The 18552-nt window shown below is 42.1% G+C and overlaps 1 protein-coding gene across 1 annotated transcript in view; it reads left to right on the forward strand.

Moving 5' to 3' along the window:
- Positions 1 to 18552, forward strand: part of LOC137434688 (protein patched homolog 1) — a 211590-nt gene that overhangs the window by 100982 nt on the left and 92056 nt on the right. Inside the window, exons 12-13 of the mRNA XM_068127838.2 lie at positions 5585 to 5710; positions 15988 to 16106. Of these exons, the coding sequence (XP_067983939.1) occupies positions 5585 to 5710; positions 15988 to 16106 (245 nt within the window). The remainder of the gene's footprint in view (positions 1 to 5584; positions 5711 to 15987; positions 16107 to 18552) is intronic.

Raw genomic sequence — 18552 nt, forward strand, 5'->3', positions numbered from 1 at the left:
TGTATACTGCAGTATATGGATTGGTAGTACTGGGTTGTCTTAGCCATTGTGGATGTTGGCCAGGCAACAGCATGATGGAATTGTCACTGGTTTGAAGAAACGTTTGAGTATAATTTAACCATAACAACAGGTGGCAGTGCTCATGATGGTATCACACAATGGCAAACAGAAAATCTCAGAGTTACCTCACTACTGAGTTTGTGAGAGGAGGAATTATATTAATTTCACAGATTTCAACAAATTAATTCAATATGTGAGACTGTATTGTAATAGGTCATCATAGACGTGTGATTGATACAAGCAACTTAATGTTCTATTCAAACCTACTTTATGGGGTATTTGTGGCATTCCTGCAGATCTGCTCACTGTATCATTGTGTGTTATCAATACTAGGGCATGCCCGTACGTGGGTGCCCGTTCCTTGCCAAAAAAAAAAAAAAACGCTACCCGTACGCTCTACCCCGCCCGTACGCCCGTACGCCCGTAAACAAAAAAAACAACGCTCTTCGCTTCCGCCCTTCGCTCTGACTGAATTGGGAGAAATAATGCGCATAAGAAATCGAGAAATTATTATTTTCTCCGGAAGAAATCGAATTACGAACCGTAATGGCGCACGCGCTCGGCTCGGCTCGCTCTCACATCGGCCACGCCTACGCAATAACGCGTTCTGTGATTGGCTGCCGGAAGTGCAGTCTTCACTGCGCTCTTCGCTTCACTTCACTTCACTGCGAAGGTCGCAAATCGCAGTTACGATGAATCGCAAATTAGTTTTAATTAGTTTTAAAACATAGTTTAACGGCAACATAGTTTGCCAACGTGAAATAAATGAATACGCTCTCAAATGTGCCGTCCGAGGCAGAGTCTGTTCGCCACGTTCGGCACACGTGATAGCTCGCTGCTCTCTGATTGGTTGAATCGTTTTTTGGACATAGCTCGGTAACTACTTCTCCGATTAATATGAAACGTTGAAAAGGCACATCCTCGGGTCCCCAGCAATATACCTGGCAAGTTTAAAGTATATCGGACCCGTGGTTGTCGAGAAACAGCGGTCACAGACAAACAAACAAACACACACACAGATACACAGACACACAGACACACACACACACACACAGAGATTGCTGGAATTATAGATAGATAACTTAAGGACTGCGAGGGTCTTAACAATATAATAATAATAATAATAATAATAAAATGGTTTATTCAATTGCACATATCGCAACAGCATGTCAAATTTCATATGGATTACAAAAAAATTTTTAAAAGATAAAACAGGAAGAAATGAATCATTATAAGAAATTACACGATAAATTCAACATTCACCAAACTCAGGAATGGTTTGAAATACCGACATAATTAGACAATCTCTTATCTCCACTTCTCAATCAACCCCCACTACCTCCACAACTACTCACCAAACCAGTATTTTCATTAAACAGCACACAAAAAGTACTAAAAACCAAGGCAACGTTCATTAATAATGACAATGAATAGCGGAAAACAAAACGAACTAGATGGTATTCATAGAATACTTACCCTGCACAGTCAACTTGTTGCGAGCCAACTCTTCTGTTTTTGAACATTTTTTTCCTTTGATCCAATATGGCTGCCAGACCATGTGAGCGATGACATCATAAATTTATATTCTCTAATATAATTGTTGCATGGATCACGCTCAATACATTTCAAACTGATCAGACTAAGTGTTCCCTGACGAATTATGACGTCATAATTATGGCACCAATGACGTCATTAATAACACCTATTCCGCATGAGGAGTTCTTTAGAATGAGCCATGTTTCAATTTTTTCCATGCAGCGGTTTTGGAGATATAGAGGTGCAACATTTTTTGGTTTTTACAAGATGGCGCCTGTTCCACATGACCTATGACGTCATGATTATCATTAAAATATTCTACATGAGGAGGCGCTCCTATGGTGAAAATTTCGTGCCCATCAGGCCAACAGTTGCTGAGAAAAATTCACAATGATCGGATAAGTGTTGCACTTGTCCAATTATGACGTCATAACAAAGGCACCGATGACATCATCATTAACATATCTTATTCCCCAAGGTGAGTACTTTACAATGAGCCATGTTTAAATTTTTTCCATGGAGCAGTTTCGGAGATATAGCGGTGCAACTTTTTTTGATTTTTCCAAGATGGCGTCTGTACCACGTGACCTATGACGTTTTAATTATCATTGAAAAATAATACAGGAGCCGCACATATTCTGAAAATTTCGTGCCCATCGGACTAACGGTTGCGGAATAATTAGGTGTATTTGTCGTGGATTTCCAATCCCTTCCCCTGGAATGAGCACCTTGTCGAACTCGGACAGTATACAAGAGGTTTATTATAGATAAGAATACATGCGTGGAAGATGTTGGCATGTCGAATGTGTTAGTCAAATATGTACTTGTCAAATTATGACATCATAATTAAGGCACCGATGACATCACCCTTAACATATCTTATTCCCCACGGTGAGTACTTGACAATGAGCCATGTTTAAATTTTTTCCATTGAGTGGTTTGGGAGATATAGAGGTGTAACGTTTTTTCCAAGATGGCGTCGTACCACGTGACCTATGACGTCATAATTATGAACCAAAAAATTATACAGGCGGAGGCGCTTCTATGGTAAAATTTCGGGTCAATCGGACCAACGGTTGCCGAGAAAATGAATTTTTAAAATGCAGACACAGCACACGTGCGCACCTGAATGCTTTACCTTTACGGCACACGTGCGCACCTGAATGCTTTACCCCACATTTTGCTTCGCGAGTGCAGGGTAATAATCACAAATGTCAAATTACTGTTTCATACACAGCAGGTAGCAGAGAAAAGACATACACAGCACAGTCTAGACTCTAGAAGGTCTTTCTCTGTAGCCCAGTGGAGTACTTCTCTCCACTATGGGTTGGTGCTCCAGTATCACATTTGTTCTCTCCTGAATTCTGTGGAATCAAAAGCTTTCAAAATTATTTTAATCTTTCGTGATGAGGCCAAAGTACAAGGTTTGTTGCTGTCACACTGTAGGCAGGTCAGTGGTCTCTGTTTTCCACTGTCTATTCTCCAACATTGCTCCCTCCGCTCCCTCCGCTCTCACAGTTCTCCAGCTGTCTCCAGCAATTCCATGATGCCCGTGTTCTTCTAGTAACCCCTGTTCTCTCCTTATGATTAAACTTTCAAAATCCAGGGTGACTGCACACTTCAACTAGAACGCCACTCAGTAGAGCGCATACTCCCGCCGTGGGTGGCCCCTGCTGAGCCCTATCTTCCAATGGTAAAAAATCCTTCAAAAAATTCCTGGATCCGGAATAATATCCTGAGCTTCACCAAAAACTAATCAATTCTTCCTTATCCCAAGAAAGAGCAATCATCCCACCAACTTTCATCCAAATCCGTTCAGAACTTTTCCAGATATCTTGTTCACGAACACACACACGGACGGACACGATCGAATGCATTACTCCCTGGCGGGAGTAACTATTATTCCTCACTTCTCCCACCTTTGGAACCACCTTCCAGAAGCTTTTCTGTCTCGGTGTTCCCTCCAGGACTTCAAGCAGACAGTCACTGCCACCTCGTGTTGAGGCTGAAAACATCCCCCATCCTGACCCATGATCGTTATTACCCCCATTAACCATTCCTAACCCAACCCTCTTACTTGCTGATTTGAGTCCCACACTCCCCACTATTTCTCTCTCTCGCTTCCTTTCCTGTTCGTTCATTGCCTTGCCAATTTTACCCAATTGCTCCCTCACTATGCCACTGTCAATTTAACCTGCTTGCTCTTCCACAAGCCCCACTCTTATAGGTCTTATGTTGTTTTAAAGGCTTTTTGGTGTGGCTTATTGCATCGATCCTCTCTTCTTTACTTGTAATATACTTATACAGTACACAAAAGTACCAAAAGGCACCGTTTATTAACAACAGAATTCCCACCAGAAAACTAAATTTTTCAAAATAAATGTCCATAATTCATGTTTTGGTGCCTTATTGCATTGTGCATGCTACACCAGGACTGAACCATGCGCAAAAATTATACCGGAAATAAAATTTGTCTTTTGAGCTCATAAGTCTATCATTTTTTTTGTACACGATTTACCTTTTTCCTCTCTCACTTCACTTATCTCTATGCTTTTCTCGCATTCTTCATTTGTTGTTAGCTGGCCTAACTGCTTCATTCCATGCTAAACCCATGATGTCGGTCTCTCCTATCACCACCTGGCAAGACGTACTCGGAACATATGGAGGATCATCATGGGTATGATTTGGGATTATCTTGTGCAGATTATCTGCATGTGAAACACCAGGATGACAGTTTATAGTTGAGCCAATAGTCTCACCCAGGCTAGACATCTGAGTGGCGAGTGTGCATATCGCTAAAGTCTAAACTATCCTGCCAATCCACATGCAGTCACAGTAACCGGAATTCAATCATCTGCATTGTATTCTTTGCTTGATGACCATGGAGAACAAATGACCTTTTCGCATAGTTTGAGCTTGTACAATTATTTATCAGAAATTTGTTATTGGCATGTTTATAATATACTAGCAGAAGTACCCGGCATTGCCGGGCGGGGGAGGGGAGGGGAGGGGAACGGGGGGGAGGGGAGGAGAGGGGGGGGGAGGGGAGAAGAGGGGGGAGGGGAGGGGGGGAGGAGGAGGGGGGAGGGCAGAGGAGTGGGGGGGGAGGGCGGAGGAGTGGGGGGAGGGAATCGGGAGGGGGGTAGGGGGAGGGGGAAAAGGGAGGGGGAGGGGGAAAAGGGAGGGTGAGGGGAGAAGGGGAGGGGGTAGGGTGGAGGGGGGGAGGGAAGGGGAGGGCCAGTCAACAATGACGTTGCAGTTCTCATGGTTGGAGAGCAGCACAACAATCGCGACATCGTCCTGCATCTTCGCAACAGCACGAAGCGGATTTTGGAGACTCACCGATCCTGTGACGCCCTCCAGTACCGGCGTTGCCGGGCGGGGGAAGGGAGACCCGTACATTACACACATTACAACATTACACACACACAAACTGTGTTTTATGTTCAATGGTCTGGCGGCGGGGATTGAACATCACGTGATCGCTCTGAGCGAATCAGCGCGCTGCTCTGCCACGGCTCAGATTCCGTGTATAATATTCCTCGCTGAAATGCGCTGAGGTAAATATGAATAAAAAATATGGATCTCGTCAAATATTTTTAGGTCGGCCATGTCCTTCCCAGGCTCAATGGCCATGTCTGTGCCAAATATCAAGTACGTGAGCCTCCCCGTTTAGGAGTCTATCGGTAACATTACACACACAAACTGTGTTTTATATATATAGATTTAAATGCCCATATATGCAATATTTTATGGGATGAATTCCAGCGATTAAAACCTTTTCCCATACTGTCATCAGGAAATATCAACTTTTTGATAAAATTATTCTTTTTTATGTTTTAATTTAGTTTGTGGCAATATTCAAAGTTTCTCCACCACATGTTGCTCTGGCATAACTGTATTTTGACATCAATGTTTATTTTGACAAATAATTTGCACCGCCTATTCTTTAAGTCGCTTTTAATCTGTTCAATGATTCTTTGTTCAGCGACGCACAGGCGAGTGTCTCAAGCGAACGGGCACCAGTGTGGCACTTACATCCATCAACAACATGGCTGCCTTTTTTATGGCTGCTCTCATCCCCATCCCTGCTCTCAGGGCCTTCTCTCTGCAGGTAAACAGCCTTCATTTGTTTTTTTACATACCATATATGTAATGTATATGTATATACATATACTATAAGTACATATTTAATAAATAAAATTGACAATTTGAGAGCTCAACACTGAGTGTAAACAAACTCAGGAATGGTTTGATTCCAGCTTGACGTTGCCCTTCTTCACCTTTAAATCATGATAACAGCTGTCTCCACAGTGTTGTGCAAGGCTCAGATGCCATTAGGGGTGAGAAAGGAGAGAGGGTGCGGATAAGATGGGAGGGGGTGGTTGGAGCAGGGGAGTTTGTGCTTTGAGAAATGGAGTATGGTGGGAAAGAAGAAGAGTGCGTAGTTCAGTGATGCAGGACAGAAACTTGGGCTCTGAATTCTTCCTTCTGCCAAAGCAAGCAGGCCCCTGCTGCCAGGCCGGATGCTAGCTTTGGCCCACAGCAAAGCGGCACACGCCATTTCTCCTTGGGTGGTCCGAGAATATATCTTTCTGCTTCCTCAATTTGGTTCTTTTTAGGCAAATAACTTCAAAAGCTCAAAAACTTTGGGATTTATTGACTTCATGTATTAATCCGTGTCAGTTAACACATTTTTGAGACACAATGTCCTCAAAGTGACCTGCTCGGGCTAGACCCATATCAACTAAAGACCAAATGGCAGTTCTCCATTGCACTCCATTGGTCTTCCAATACTGTGACAACCTTGTCCCTTACCCAATTCTGCAACTTATTTTCCTCCAAACCAGGCATGAGGGCCTCACTCTGTCAACTGTGCATGTATCATTTCTATATCCTCTTCGTTTCTCACCCGTGAAGGGTTTGTTTGTTCTTGTCTGGTAGGCCCCGGTGGGAGTTTCATTTCCCACCCTTTTCACAGATGTGTTTCGGTCCGTTTGAGTTGCCATGGGCTGTTTTTGCCGTGCCACACTGTTAGGATCGAACAGCGTTTGTTTTCCTTGGAGAAATGCAAGCACCCTAGGGGAGAATGGACAATGGGGGAGGCGGGTGTGTCGTGAGTGAGGGTCAGTTATGGGGTGAAGCAAACTTTCATTTCTGTGCTTTTGGTTCAGAATAATAATTAAATGGTGCCTTGACTTCATGGGCCTCCAGCATCGTTGCTGGAATTCTTAAGGTATTCTTGTTTTTTTTTTCTGTTTTTTTTTTACTTGTGGAAGTATATGCTTGTGCAGTATGTAGTTTGAATATAATTACCAATGATTGTAATATTGCTGATCTTTTTATTGTAATATCAGTTAGCCTATTATTCATTAGATTTATCTTTGAATCTGATACGACTTTAAGTATTGCTGGACCAGCCGGCAATATCGAGTGAAATATTGACAACGGTCAATTTCTCACAAGATAAGGGGGTGAATATATTTATGAACTTGTAACAATGATGTCATTATCTCTCAAACATTTTCACCAGTTACTTCATGGATCTCCATACATTGGGCAAGTGCTCATAGCCACACATGCGCAAATATAAATCAGACAAAGCAGGAGACGACGATGGTTCACAAGCGAGCGGTATTCAATGACAAAGGACGGACTATAACCGAAACAGGCCCGTACTGGGGGGTCGGGGGCCCACGTGGCAGGTGTCGGCCCCTGACATGCGGTGTACATGCCTATTTACAAAAGGCCCCAATGCGCTGCGTGCACAGGCCTTTAAGAGCCAGCTGTACGTAATTGTGTGTGGCGCTGGCCTGGAAATGTCAAAACGAAGGTTACTGACCTTGAAATGAGATAGAAAATAATGTATAATCAGTTATGAGGTTAGTTAGCTACACAATACCAAAAATTCGGTTCGATTTCGACAACTTTGAAAATTTGACCTTTGTGATCTTCAAAGGTCAAAGGTCGAAGATTCTGAAATTTGTTGGAAAACTTGTATTTCATGATGTATGTGATCATATAAGATCATGTACGACATTTCACCCTACCAGGAAGCGAACAATGTAATAAAACCATCAAAAATCGACTTTTCTAAATTTTGTGACCTTGTGACCTTGACCTTGGGGCAAAAATGAAATATCGAGCTCCGTGGGGCTAGACACATGACATTGGCCTAACCAAATACCAAAACGCCTGTCAGATTCCACCAACTCCCTCGGAGAAGATGTAGCTTGAACTCGATTACCCCCTAAAAAGACATCTTTTTCGGGCGTGGCTCCGCCCACAATGGGCGCAATACGCCCACTCGAGGCAGGACACAACTCGATCATGATATCAACCTCCCACCCAAGTTTCATCAAGATCTAATGATATCATCGGGTAGTTATGCTGCGGACAGACAGACACACAGACACACAGCCATGACGAATATAGTGGTCACTCTGTTTGATAACTCGTGAACCAATAATGCTAAAAAACACAAATGACTGTAGAAAGTAGTCATACGCATAATGTCACTTAAAGTGGAATTAATGTTCTTTAATATCCTACTGGAAGCTGCCACCAATTATTTTCCTTGTTTTTTCCTTATAATTATTATTTTCCCTCTTCTCCCCATTCAAATATTAATTCCAACTCTCCCCTCGACTGTCCGCCTCCCAAAATAAAAGCTGATTTACAACTAAAAGGCACCCGGGGGAGGTGCTGAATCACGCCGTGATGTTCTTCTTCTAAGAAGTCATGGATGGCTGTTTTGTGATTTGATCTACGAGAACCAAATTTTTTAGAAGTGAACTACATGCATGTTCGCAGTATGTAGAGATTTCTCCTATTCTGTTCATTCTCTTATTCGACTTGATGTGTTAGTTTCTTGCGCAGTGTTAGTATTTGTTGTCCTGGTTATCAATGTTTGATTTTACAATAAATGTCATTTAACTTAAGGATCTAAAACTGCTTGGCCAGTTTCCGTCAAATTTTGCTTACCCATGTGTACCCATGTGTAAGTCACGAGTGCAACATAAATTTCGCCCCCTACCATCCCCTCTACCGCTCTCCACCCCCGTCCCCCTCCACCCCGAGGATGAGCTGACGACACCTAGGATAGCATGTCCATTCATATTTGTGTAGCTTTGTGGTACCTTTTTTTTTATTAACTATCACTTTTTGCTCCATGGTCGTCTCATCTACTCTAGATTTTGACTTTGCCTTTCTATCCCTGGTTAGCATCAGTTGTTTCTGCTCATTGGTCATTACTGCTGTTGATTTGGATGGAGATTTCCTGATCTGTGAGAGTTCACTCTCCCTCTCAACTCGTCACTTGAGCTCTTAGTGCTGTGAATGCTTACTCTTTTGGTGTGCTTCCTGTGTCTGCTCGGCATGTGAGTATTGTGATCAACATGTCTGTGTGTTTTTCTGTTAGCAGAATAACTTGACAACATGAGCAGCCTGAATCACCAAATTTGACCCAGACCATCATATTGTACACATCCATGGCCGAGGCAGGACTAAATATAGTCCTGTACTAAATTGCATTTTACATTTTTCCTTGTGATCTCAAAGTTTGACTTCTCTGAGACATTCAATATGAAGCCCTGTGCCAAATTTGTCGATTCAAGCTGCCCCCGTTGTCCAGTCTCTCTGCCGACAAACAAACACACAGAGAGGATCATCGTGGATACTCATGCGTTCGGCCTCAGCCACTGTGTGACTAATACTATTTATCTGATACAAAGCTAATGTGATATAACACCCATGGTTCCAACTATTAAAGCAAGGGTAAAAATCAATTAGGAAAAAGCAGAGCTAGTTATAAAAGTAGAAATAAGACAGAGCTTGATTATGGGCAATGACAGTAGAGCTCTTTCTCCAACTGAGAGCAACAATCCAATGGGAGCAGTGTTCAAGATAGGATTTTAAAGCTTCCGTCTTGTACATATTTCTCTATTGAGAAATGTCTATCTATATATATATAAAACACAGTTTGTGTGTGTGTGTGTGTGTGTGTGTGTGTGTGTGTGTGTGTGTGTAATGTTACCGATAGACTCCTAAACGGAGAGGCTTACGTGCTTGATATTTGGCATAGACATGGCCATTGAGCGTGGGACGAACATGGCCGAACTCAAAATATTTGACGATCCATATTTTTTATTCATATTTACCTCAGCGCATTTCAGCGCACGGAATCAACGGAATCAGAGCAGGTGGGCGCTGATTCGCTCAGAGCGATCACGTGATGACGCGATGACGCTATGAACGATATGACGCTATGACGCTATGAAAAAAAAAATCGCTATAACGCTATGACCGCTATGACGCTATGAAAAAAAAAATCGCCATGACGCTATGAAACGCTATGACGCTATGAACGCTATGACGCTATGAAAAAAAAATCGCTATGACGCTATGAAACGCTATGACGCTATGAACGCTATGACGCTATGAAAAAAAAAATCGCTCGCTTTGCCAAGGGGCTCGCTCCCCCCCCCTCGTTCCCCTCCCCTCCCCCCCCCCCGTTCCCCTCCCCCCGTTCCCCTCCCCCCCCCCCCGTTCCACTCCCCCCCCCCCCGTTCCCCTCCCCCGCCCGGCAATGCCGGGTACTTCTGCTAGACGCTATGAACGCTATGACGCTATGAACGATATGACGCTATGAAAAAAAAAATGGCTATGACGCTATGAAACGCTATGACCGCTATGACGCTATGAAAAAAAAAATCGCTATGACGCTATGAAACGCTATGACGCTATGAACGATATGACGCTATGACGCTATGAAAAAAAAAATCGCTATGACGCTATGAAACGCTATGACGCTATGAACGCTATGACGCTATGACGCTATGAAAAAAAAATCGCTATGACGCTATGAAACGCTATGACGCTATGAACGCTATGACGCTATGACGCTATGAAAAAAAAAATCGCTCGCTTTGCCAAGGGGCTCGCTCCCCCCCCCCCCACCCCCCCCCCCCCGTTCCCCTCCCCTCCCCCTCCCCTCCCCCGCCCGGCAATGCCGGGTACTTCTGCTAGTTATACATAAAAGGTTAAACATCAAACATTAGAACAAGGCTAAATATATGTAGACAAGACCAAAGACCAAATTACATGGTCATGAAAAGTTTACCACAGCAAAAAGCACGATCACGCATATTGGCCGAAGAGATAAGATGCGTGATCATACAAGAAGCTGCTGTTTCTCTGTTGAAAAGCACTTATTAGGAGTGACTTATAGTAAAAATCCAAACAGTATGACAAAGCTAAACACGTGCACTTTAGCTCAAAAGTACACAGTAAATCTTGTCCAAATGATGCACCTTATTTTAAAGGCCAAAATGCAATGTCTTACAAGGAACCGATGTTTCTGTCTTCAGGCATCATCACAAGGCAAAGCAAATAGCAACTTCTACTCAAAACACAGCCCTTTTCAAAACGATTCCGCAGTGTTCTCAATATGTTTTGCTGATATAAAACATAACAATAATTGCTATTTTACCTTTTCTTTGAAAAAAAAACAAAAAACGACGACATAGGTCCTTGTTTTCTGTTGTATCCTCCCTTAAAACTTTTAAATCATTTCAAACTGATTGTTGTAATCCTGTCTCTTAAGTTTTGCTTTGAAGTTTGAATCGAGTGCCGCTTTAATGCCGGCACATTAAAAGTGTCTGCCGATTGAACAAATGTAGCTTTTTTTTTTTTTTTTTGTATCGTATCGGACTGTTCAACGCAACCTCTGGGATTACCTCCCATTTGGAGCTCGTGTTGTTTAGTTTCTGCTTTCTGAGTGATAGCATGGCAGTAAAATGCAGAGCCAGATATTAGATTTATTTTTTGAAGATGCCTTTTCAGGAAATAAGAAAAACCTGCTAAAACAAGTGAAAGTCAGGATGTAGTTGAAGGTAGGCTAACAATTTATTTATAGTCCAAAGAAGAATTAACTTCAAATTACAGGGATTATCAGGCTTCCTCTGAAAATATTGATATACCACACTTATTGGTTAAATCCTTTATTTAGACTCGATTACAGTATTAGCTTTAAAGTGACATTGATTTTAATGTTTTCAACTGGAGCGAAGTCGATGGTGCTTCATTGCAAATCCCCACGCTTCCCATCTAAAGCAAAATTGGAAGATGGGAAAAGGTTCCACCAGGAATGCTCCAATACCAAATTTTGAGTTTAAAAATCTACTGTTTTGACCCCTCTACTCCAAGTCCCCACCCCCTGGGGCATGTATCGGGGGTCAAATCCAAAGAATCGTTACATATACATGCGGCCCCCTATGTTGATTGCATATACGAAGTTTCATTAACAAATGTTTTAAAATATTCCTGTAATTACATTTTTGGTATTTGACCTTTTGACCCCACCCCAGGGCCGCAGGGTGCGGAGTCAAAAATGATACTACTCTTGCGCCTTCTTGCCTTGTTGTGATCGTAAATACCAAGTTTGGTGAATTTCTGCACAGCGTTTTATAAGGAGATAGCGTGACAGACGGACAGACATGATGACAATATCCCCTCATTTTATTTTATTTTTATGCATCGGGATAATATTACAAACAAGCTCTTTATTACACATTAATAATACTTTCTAGCAAGTGTATGAACTGTGATCACTGATCACATATAATATATTTACATTTCTTCCATTATTTTCATGTTCGTCTTGTATATTTTGTCATCTTGTGGTAAACAAGCATATTGTGGTAAACGTGACCTTTTTGTAAACGGATGAACTTCTAAACTTGTAACAATTAAATGGCACAAATAATTTATGTGCACTCTAACTAATTCATTGTTTAACGTAATTTTAAGCAAACATGAATGAAATGAATGATCGTTTTAAGGCCATTTTCCCCGCTAGAGCAGGGGTTAGCCTTGCGGGTCCCATGACAATCATGGTTCCCTGTTTGAGGCAATGTTTTTATGGCCGGATGCCCTTCCTGGCGCCAACCCTTAGTCGCCTCTTACGATGCGCAGGGATACGGTGTACCTATTCTAAACCGGGGTACACACCGGGATCATTCATCCCAGCAAGCTGGTACTCAATTTGCCGACCTCGGAAGGATGACAGGCTGAGTCAACTCCCCTGGTGTTAATTTAGCGATCGACCGGGATTCGAACCCAGGATCCTAGGATCCCAAGCCGGCACCCTAACCACTAAGCCAACACCAGGCTACACCAGGCTTTAAGCAAACATATTGAACAAAATTTTAAACAAACAAACACAACAAACACATCAAATAATAGATATATGAATAATTTTGGCAACTAAAACAAGCACTCCTAAATGGGTATGATGCCACCAGACAGTCCAGACACCCAGACATATAGCCGCTGAATTAGTAGAGGTGCTGAACTTGGCCCAGTACCAAAGATGGTATGGGACAGTTTAGAGCCTCAACTTCACACCTTCTACTCTAAAAGCATGGAAACTGCTTCATATCTTACGAGTGATTAATCCACCACAATGTTAACCACCAAAAGTCTCTACAAATTCTGTAGCTGCCCGACTCTTCCAAAACTCCACAATTTGCACTCAAAAGCTTATTAGACAAAATTCAAAAATTCAAACTCTTTGATACCCTTACACATCTCCAGTCACATACATTTTTGTCATCTTATATGACAGACAAAGTTCATGCAGCCATATTCTCCACCAAAGCCAGGATAGCAACAGCTCTAGATGGTCTCTAGACCGAATTATTGGAAACTTTACGGTCCAATAGAACAGTGCTTCTCAACCGTTACTATTGCCCGGCACTCATTCGAGTTTGCTCGATCCTCGCAGCACACCAAACCACATTTTACCGTGTCCTCTGTATTATATATTTATCACCTATTATCATTAGAAGAAAGAGTAAAAATCATCCTTTTCCACCTATATATGAGCAAATTATAACTAACATCGTGCATTTAAAATCATTTAAGTATCTCAAGTGGTTTTCAGAAATATTTCATGCAATGAGATAAATTCATTTGAAGTTTTATTATGAAAGAAAATCCTCGTTAGCATTCAGCCTATAAAGGAGATTATAAACTTCATCTTTTTCAAAACACTTCTCTCAAATATGTCATTATACATCCCAGATGTATAATTAAAACTGTTCACAGAAGCAACCAGGTGAAAGATTGAATTCCCAAACTTTCATTTGGCACTCATGAGAAACGTGCACCTATCTATGCTGGAAAGAGCTACATGAAGTACCTGCTACATGAAGTATTGTTCATCACAGGCACCTCTATCAGAGGTGTACCAGACTTGGTGACATAATGATTAGAGTGTCTCCTCTGAGTCTGGGAGGTCGGTGATTTAAACCCCAGCCAAATGCTGGAAGCTGGAATATATGCTGGAAAGAGCTACATGACGTATCTGATCCAGTGGAATGAGATCACTGGTAAAATGCCAACGTTTTGGAATGAGAAGACAGTCATTGACATCCTCGAGCAAAGGAAGCCATCCAGCTCGCAATGCCTCAATCTACCAGTCAATGTATTGCCACTATGTACAGCTTACAAGATGCTAGTCATTTAAGCTTGCCTGAATTACACCTATTCCTTTTTGGTGTACCATACTCTTTACAGAGCGTGGGTGCTGCCGAAGCAGTTTATTGTCAAGGGTTATACTGGATGGTTTGCCATTGCCTTCTCAGCATTGTTTGTCCATGCTCTATCCTTTTAAATGCTGAGCGTCAAGCAAGGAAGCAACATGTACCCTTTAAAAAAAAATCTTTGGTATGATTCGGCCGGGGTTTAAATCACCGACTTCCCAGACTTAGAGGAGACACTCTAATCATTATATCACCAAGTCTGGTACACCTCTAATAGAGGTGCCTGTGATAAACAATTACACTTGTAATAAACATTACTTTCTGTAGTCAATAATTCCAAGTTCCACCCAGAATATCCAAGTCTGAACTATTTAGAACAGGAAAAGGTCTTTGAAAAGAGGAAAATGTGGACAGATATGAAGTAAAAACTAACAGGGAAACTGTTAGTTGTTTCAATTACATTTATTAATTAAAAATTTTTTTTTCCTTTTTCACTTTTAATTTAATTTTAAATTATTTATTTAATTATGAATTATTATGAATTATTCATATTTATTATTATTATTATTATTACATAATTATTATTATTAATTATTTAATTATGAATTAATTCAATTTAATAATTTTAAAATATTAATAATTTTATTTTAAATATTATAATTTTAATTTAATAATTAATCTTTAAAAGAGTCAATTTGAAAGTAAAATTAGACAGGGAAATGTGTTTGAAGAACTGGGGAACTGCGCACTAACTGTAGACTGTGCACAGGAATGCTTGCCCTTATATGCTTCACTCCAAAATATTTCAACCCCGTTTTAGCAGAGAGCCACAATACTAAATAAATCAATGTTACCCTAATCTTTGAAATACCATCAATAGCACATTGAAATCAACACCTTTCTTATGACTACCTTTGCCGTCAAACATTTCTCCACTTGAAATCCACAGGAAAGTCAAATCCTTCAATGAATATCACTCTATCGTAGTCAACTGAAGTCTGATGAAGAACTTTAAAGTGTCAAATCATGCAAGCCTTTCCGGAGCACATATAGAGCCCTAAATGACTCAGGATGTAATGTAAATGAACAATGCCAACAGAGTTTGACGAGCACTAATGCCATCGATCAATACCTTATTGCCGACCCCTCAGAATAATTTTCTGGACCTGAAATACGCCAAAAACAATATTGTATACAAAACAAACTTTGCATATACCATGCTATGTCAGCCCGTTATCCACGTAAAAGGAAAGTCAAAGAAAACCCAGCATGCAACTGTGGAAATCCTGAAACTATAAACCATGCAGAGTAAACTACTGTGAACTTCGAAGATTCAAAAGTGGCATCGGGGAGAATCACTCAGCCTTTACTGAAGCTATACTGAAACTCTATTGCTTGGATATCAAACCTAGACTTACATATTTACATTGCTATACATCAAACCATATGCATAAAGAAGAAGGAGGAGATGGAGGGAGAGGGGGAGGATTAGGAGGAGGGCACAATAAGCTTTGAAATGTTAGGTTTTAGGTTTGGCCTATATTATGTCAGATTGTATTGACTTTAACATCGGTGAACCTGATTGAAGAAATCCTCACCCATACTCAGTTCTATAATCCTAAGAGAGATTTCTTCAATAAATTAACAATATCAAACTCTAGGGAGCACTGTTAGAAAAACAGGAAATATATGTTTTTAGAAAAAACATTCACTTGATGTATAAACTTGATGTATAAACAACAAAAAAAAGTGTTGAAATACAATGTAATGCAAGAGCCTTTAACTGGAATTGTTTATTCAGGATTTTAGTCTCAGCTGTTTGTTAACCCTGTTCTGATCCTGACAGGCAGCTATCGTTGTGGTCTTCAATTTCGCCATGGTTCTTCTCATCTTTCCTTCGATCTTGAGTCTCGACCTGCATCGCCGACGCCAGGGTCGTCTTGACCTTATCTGCTGTTTTTACAGGTTTAGCATGCCTCACACTATACAGTATTGTTATAAGCAGAGAGTAGGACATCATTGTGTACATCATTTCAAAGGGCCACTGACGCTAATCTCACCGACATGGTCTTTATGTTTAGTTGCTATTTCTCACCGACATGGGCTCAATGATGATTGATACCGATTAAACGTGTCAAACTGTAAAGGTTAACACTTATCCAGGCCATTTTTAATACATCACCACAGTCAAATGCTCCAACAAACGGATAAAACAGTATCGTAATCTATAACTATACAGTATGGTAAAAACAGTATGGTAAAAATCTATACTATAAGTGAGCCCTTTGTCCGTGTGTGTGTGTGTGTGTGTCGCCATTTTTCTCAGAGATGGCTGAAAGAACCTTAAAACTTTCAGAGGTTCATCAGTGAGTGCCAGGGGAGTGTTTTAGGCAAAAAAGAAAGAAAACGTTTTTGAAAAAAACTTCGATTCTTCTTTGGATTTTAAAAAATCACTCCATCGTGCCTGATCATTTGTAGCTATGTGAAAGGTATATTAATTAACACACATTGGTGTGTGTGTTATAATATTAAATATCAATTTCCCTTCGTAGGTGCAGGGAAGTGTTTTAGGCACCCACAAAAAAATAGGAGAGAAAACAAAATTGATGAACGGCGGCTACACCTGTTAGTGCATAATAATTTGAAGGCCATTTCTCACATTGACGATTGGATTGAGAATTAGACTGTACTTCTGCAAAGATTACTTGCATGTTTTACGAAGTTGAGGAGATGTGTGAGTGGATTATGTTCAGATATAAAGAAGGAAGCTTTTTTCCCTCGCGGTCCCCATGTGCTGTCTTTCCCTCGCGGTCCCCATGTGCTGTCTTTCCCTCGCGGTCCCCATGTGCTGTCTTTCCCTCGCGGTCCCCATGTGCTGTCTTTCCCTCGCGGTCCCCATGTGCTGTCTTTCCCTCGCGGTCCCCATGTGCTGTCTTTCCCTCGCGGTCCCCTTGTGCTGTCTTTCCCTCGTGGTCCCCATGTGCTGTCTTTCCCTCGCGGTCCCCATGTGCTGTCTTTCCCTCGCGGTCCCCATGTGCTGTCTTTCCCTCGCCGTCCCCATGTGCTGTCTTTCCCTCGCGGTCCCCATGTGCTGTCTTTCCCTCGCGGTCCCCATGTGCTGTCTTTCCTTGTTGGTCCCCATGTGCTGTCTTTCCCTCGCGGTCCCCATGTGCTGTCTTTCCCTCGCGGTCCCCATGTGCTGTCTTTCCCTCGCGGTCCCCATGTGCTGTCTTCCCCTCGCGGTCCCCATGTGCTGTCTTTCCCTCGCGGTCCCCATGTGCTGTCTTCCCCTCGTGGTCCCCATGTGCTGTCTTTCCCTCGCGGTCCCCATGTGCTGTCTTTCCCTCACGGTCCCCCTGTACTGTCTTTCCCTCGCGGTCCCCAAGTGCTGTCTTTCCCTCGCGGTCCCCCTGTGCTGTCTTTCCCTCGCGGTCCCCATGTGCTGTCTTTCCCTCGCGGTCCCCATGTGCTGTCTTTCCCTCGCGGTCCCCATGTGCTGTCTTTGTCTTTCCCTCGCGGTCCCCATGTGCTGTCTTTGTCTTTCCCTCGCGGTCCCCATGTGCTGTCTTTCCCTCGCGGTCCCCATGTGCTGTCTTTCCCTCGCGGTCCCCCTGTACTGTCTTTCCCTCGCGGTCCCCATGTGCTGTCTTTCTCTCGCGGTCCCCATGTGCTGTCTTTGTCTTTCCCTCGCGGTCCCCATGTGCTGTCTTTCCCTCGTGGTCCCCATGTGCTGTCTTTCCCTCGCGGTCCCCATGTGCTGTCTTTGTCTTTCCCTCGTGGTCCCCCTGTACTGTCTTTCCCTCGTGGTCCCCCTGTGCTGTCTTTCCCTCGCGGTTGTCAGCTCTTTCACGAGCCTCGATTCAGTATAGAAAAAAAAAGAAAAAAAAAAAAGGACAATCTGAGCATGTGCTTATACAGATAATAAACAGAGGCCAATACAGAGAATAAACATAAGAATATAATATAGTTGATTTATCCGCCATGAAGAATGTAAGGTGCTGACGTTTAAGGCTATACCTTTCGTTGGAGCTCTTTTGCTCTGACTAAAGGTGGAGACAATAAGTCAGCATCTTATGATCCATCACAGCAGATAACCAAACTGTTCTATTCTTCATGATACAACCAAGTTGCAATCTCCACTTATTCCTGGCTGACTTTATTATTGATATAATGGCTAATTCTGCTCCTCCTGATTCCTCCAAGGTAACACATACTTTTGACCTTTTCTAAATTTAATTCTGAGCTCAGGAGCATTTCTTTTTGTTGTTTATCTTTTTCTTGAAATGATTTATCCTCATATTTCTTACATGTGAAAATCCCAGCTTTTGTTACCAAATTTCCAGTGACTAGCAAGTTGTCCATGCCTGCACAGGATTATAAATGGGGTAGGGATGGAGGGGGGGAAAAATGC

This window comes from Myxine glutinosa, chromosome 1, assembly GCF_964187855.1.
Source record: "Myxine glutinosa chromosome 1, kmMyxGlut1.1, whole genome shotgun sequence".
NCBI lineage: Eukaryota > Metazoa > Chordata > Myxini > Myxiniformes > Myxinidae > Myxine > Myxine glutinosa.